The following is a 4,937-nucleotide window of genomic DNA, read 5'->3' as shown; positions in this document are numbered from 1 at the left end:
ACGTGACTGATATTCATGAATACACAGAGGTCTAATCAGCCAGAATTACTAAAAAACACCTGTGTGGGTGTGCAGGGCTTATTATATTTACAAAATACCAGTAATAGGGCTTTACAGGTTAAATAAAACAATAACCAATCATTTACAGCATTGTAAATACATTTTTTTAAGTTTGTATAATGTATGACTGTAATTTTGTATATCAGCTGATTCTGGTTCCAGTCTACAGTATCCATGGCAACAGCTGTTCTTTGACATTTACAGAGTAATTCTGTCTTCTCGACCACTAAATGTTACATTACAAGACACCGCTATGCTCACTCTGATGTGGGCCTCGCCCCCCTCTGCACACACTATAGACCATTTATTCAGATTTATACATTTCAAAGGTAATGATTTTTTGGTTTTGTTTGTTTCTGAGCTGCGTCTATGTGTTTGAACTCTACACTTCTAAATATCGGACTGGACGTGAGCTGGTCGAAGGTCTGCGGGCGATCAGCTGGGAGGGCGGGGCGTGTTGTTGTTTGAGGTCTTGGGGCGGGTGGTGCAGGAACCTTTTCGTCCAATGGGCAGGAAGGGGCTGGACTCAGAGGTAACGACAATGCTCGGGATTCGACTGAGCACACCTCTGATCCCGTGTCCCTCTGCAATTTCCCCGCTCTGCCAGACAAGAAAACAACCGTTATCTCATCATTTCAGTATTTTTTTGTTTTTTAAACTTATCAAGATTGGGAGATTGTATGTACTTTTTGGTCCATGTTGTCTTTTTTTTTTTTTTTATCAGGATTGGACTTTTTTCCGTTTTATTTACAATAAAGTGAGTAAGATTAGGGTGAGGGGGACACAGGAGGATGGATAGTGACATTCAGTGCTGGGGTGCTTCCCAACCAAATGCCACAGTACTTTCATTTTTTTTTATTTTACTTGAAAGAGCCTGTTAAAGCATGTTCATAAACATTTTGCTTTGTTGGTAAGCTTACTATAATTGCTTTATCACTCTTATTAGTGATAAGTGAAATTGCTATGTCGTGCTCACTCACATACCAAATAATTTCTCTTACAACATTAAACACTCTCCAAGGCAATCTCCAACCAATCAAATCTATTATTACATGTCAGCTAGAGTGGTAGCAACAGTTATTATGAAAAAGAAGATAAAGATAAGATTTCCAGTCATGGAAACACCTGGAAATTACAATATTTTTTACCAATTTGGTATTTTAGCTCCTCACTCAGATTAACCTTAACCTGGGTGCATTTTTGTTGTGCAAATGCAAAGTGGAACTGACTATTTTTTCCAGAGCGAAACTGCTGCTTATATAACCATTTGTAAAAGTCCTGTCCTGTACTGTCAAGAAATACTCCTGGAAAATCATTTCTCAAAAAGAGTGGGAACCCTGATTTTACACAATGGCTCATTTTAGTAGTACTTGCTCAACCCTAGAAAACACCACCTTTTTAAACTACAGGCTATAACTTTCTTTGATCGTTTCATCCTTCAGGTAGTGAACTTTGAGGTGATATCTATACAGTATGTGATTAACAGTCTGCAGTCAGACAATCAGACAGGTTGTAATAAACCAGAAATATTCTTTAATAAACTTAAGTGTGACACAGCAGTGTGAGTACAACTGTCTTCACAGCTGTAAAATCATCATATTGCTTTAATAAAGTGCTTTGCTTTATCTTCTTTCTTTGAAGGGGAAACAGTTGTACAACGGTGAGTTGCTTCATAACTACAGATTTGAAAATCAATTGCATTTCCTCTCCAGGGCCCAGTGAATAAATGAATAAATCTTACAATGTGTACAGTACTCACATTTGGGATGCTGCTGCGTTCACTGACTCCTGCCATGGAGACATCAGTGTCGTAAGACGTCTGGAAGAAAAACAAACGAATAAAGGCACATAATTACCATACTGATTAATCAGCATCCTGCTGCGGCGGCCATGATTGAAGTCCTCTTCAGCACTGCACAGTTTAATATTCCTAAATGATATTTAATCAACTTTATCAGCGAGGCAGGCAAGAAACTAGAGGACCACATAGTCATCAAACTCCTTTCTAATCAGTTACGCAGAATTTCAGTATGCCTCTAAAAAAAATAAGTGACAGATTTGAGTCAATGATTAACATCAAAAGAAAAAGGATTTTCTGATTCAAACTGAAAAGCACATTGAGGAGATTAAAGATCACAAAAAACACAGAGCGGCAGATTAACATGAACACCGGTGTTATGAACAAAAGTCTTCTATTCTCAGAGCTGCTGCTGCACACACTGACCCCTGAAATGACCCACAATCTACATGAAGGGTAGTAGTCTTCTGAAAAGTCTGTGGATGTCTTGCTGTGGTGATCTGCTGATTAATCCGTCTCCAGCTGCTTTCATGCTGCCTGAAGGTCGACAGGACACAGTTTAAAGCCCCAGTGTGTAAATCTTCTCTTTGAGACAAGTTAAAATGTTTCAATCTGCCCTCGTCCACTTCAACTGACCCTTCCTAAGTCCCCCGCCCCTTTTTGCTCTGGTGCTCCAATAACAGTTGAGCAGCCTTGGTCAACTTATCTCCTTTCCTGTACTTAAGATACTGCTATGTGCTAGCTTAATCTATGTGAAAAAGACAACCACTTTATGGAATATAGCTAAAAGATCAAACATATAACATATATACCACACACATATACCACACACATACATATATACACACACATAATATAATATATATACATATATATATACACCACATATAATATATATATATATATATTATATACACACACATACATATATACATATATATATTACAACACCACATATATATATATATATACATACATATATATATACACACATATACACCACACATATAGTATATATATATATATATATATACATATATACATACAACCATATTAATATATATATATATATACAGTATATACATACACATATATATATATATATACATACATATATACATACACATATATATATATATATATATAATATACATATATACATATACATATATATATATATATATATATATATATACCCACACACACACATCACACATACATTATTACATATATATTATATATCATATCGTTTGAAGTTAGCTAAAGACAGCATTTTGCTCTTTAGCAAAAACATGCCCCCCAGGCCCAGCCTCCACTCTGTACAATGTTTACAACTTCCAATGAGAGGAAAGAACAGAACTATCCATCAGAAAAAAAGGAGGAAAACACACAATGACATAGTTGTGGGAAACAGGAAATCAGGTAAACTAGTGTTTTAAAGGAGGGAGGATTTGTAGTGGGGAGTACTTGGCGGACGGTCAGGTGCAAACTGGTGTGGCAATGGCAAATAGTTAAAAAATTTGGCTCATGGGTCAGTGTTAGGAGGCTCTCTGCGTTTAAGGGCTCCAGGGAGGTCAGGGACCGGCTTCTGCACACCAGCCCAAAAAGATTGTTTTCCCACAAAGCTTACATTTGGGCTGAAAATTTGGTAGATAACCAACTCTGAATTTGGTTCAGAATTTGATCTGTTCTTTTAGCTATATTCATAAAGTGGTTGTCTTTCAACATAGACTAGGCCTAGCATATAGCATATCTAAGTACAGGAAAAGAAGAAAGTTGACCGAGGCTTACGCTCAACTGTTATTGGGGAGCACAGAGCAAAAAAATGGCAGGACTTAGGAAGGGTCAGTTGGTCAAGCCCTGGACTGCAGCCACCTGTCAATCATCTTGAATTGGCTGTATGATTCCAGACCATGACTCGTAGTATTTATAGTTGAATCCTCTGGTCAACCTGGTTTTTGGACCACTAGTGGGCTTAACGATTAGATGATTTTATTTTAAGTTATTTCAGGTTGTCTCATTCATGTTCCCAAAAGGACAATGTATTACAAAGCTGTTGGAAGGACAAGTGTACTTCACACTGCCTGGTGTGCGTGACACTTACAAAGGTATCTAAGGAGTGAGAGTGCTCAACTTATTCAGTGGTTCTTAACTAATATACCAATATCCTGTCTCTGGAATTGAGTACCTGACATCTACAAAGGGGTAACATAGAAATCACACATACTGTAAGTTTATTAGACCTTAATCATCTCTCTCAGAATATCGATAGCCTCAACCTGGAGATCGGATGAAAGCTGATCTCAAACTTGCAAATACGTTTGGAATAGCGTTCTCGATATCAGTGGTTAGGGAGAGAGTTTCTGAGGTGATTTCTAAGGGCATGTAGACCTACAAAGCGTAGCTTATAAAAATGTGTCTGCCTCCGCCTGATGTCACGGAGTGAGAGAGAAATCAGGGCTGTCTGGCCGACTCTCTTTTGTCTCGGTTCTGCTGAGACCCACGCTAGAATCAGGATTACTAGTTCCAGGCAGTCAGTGTATTCTTTGGTCAAACAGTAACACGCATCGCGCATACTTTTACACAATGGGTTATAAGCCAGCAGTTTCGCCCTCTTTTTGGAAAAAAAATAGTCAGTTCCACTTTGCAATGAAAAATTTTGCCACCACTTATACACACAGATCACACCACACACACACACACATGAGTAGTACAAACTTCTCTTCAACAATATGACTACCTCTATGGTCTAAACAGCGGTCTAAAGTTACTTCGGAGCTTACCTGCATTCGCTGTCGGAGGCAGAGAGAGACGGGACTTGCCGTTGCTCTGCCGCGGTCGGAGAGAGGAGTGGCTCGTCTAGAATTGTACAGGCGACCGTCTGGCTGAGTTCAAACTAGGTAATATAGAGCGACGGCGAACATTAAAGCTGCTGCTGGCCGGAAGCGGAAAGGTCATCGTTGACGGAACACAGAGCAATGATGCCGAGACATGGGATGTACTTTGGCTAATGCTAACCTGGACCAGAGATAGGGAGATCAAGAGTTTGTCATCCAGTCTGTATGAAATCTTCTCCCTC

General features: G+C 38.8%; 1 protein-coding gene across 1 annotated transcript in view; it reads right to left on the bottom strand.

Moving 5' to 3' along the window:
• Positions 1–103: 103 nt before the first annotated feature.
• Positions 104–4,937, bottom strand: part of LOC118329093 (melanopsin-A-like) — a 7,774-nt gene continuing 2,940 nt past the window's right edge. Inside the window, exons 2-4 of the mRNA XM_035663060.1 lie at positions 2,285–2,303; positions 1,820–1,879; positions 104–660 (exon numbers count right to left, since the gene is read on the bottom strand). Of these exons, the coding sequence (XP_035518953.1) occupies positions 496–660; positions 1,820–1,879; positions 2,285–2,303 (244 nt within the window). The 3' untranslated portion in view covers positions 104–495. The remainder of the gene's footprint in view (positions 661–1,819; positions 1,880–2,284; positions 2,304–4,937) is intronic.

The sequence above is a fragment of the Morone saxatilis genome, unplaced genomic scaffold, assembly GCF_004916995.1.
Source record: "Morone saxatilis isolate NCDOM2014 unplaced genomic scaffold, NCSU_SB_2.0 Contig19, whole genome shotgun sequence".
NCBI classification, from domain to species: domain Eukaryota; kingdom Metazoa; phylum Chordata; class Actinopteri; family Moronidae; genus Morone; species Morone saxatilis.
This window is presented reverse-complemented; position numbering and strand designations above follow the sequence as displayed.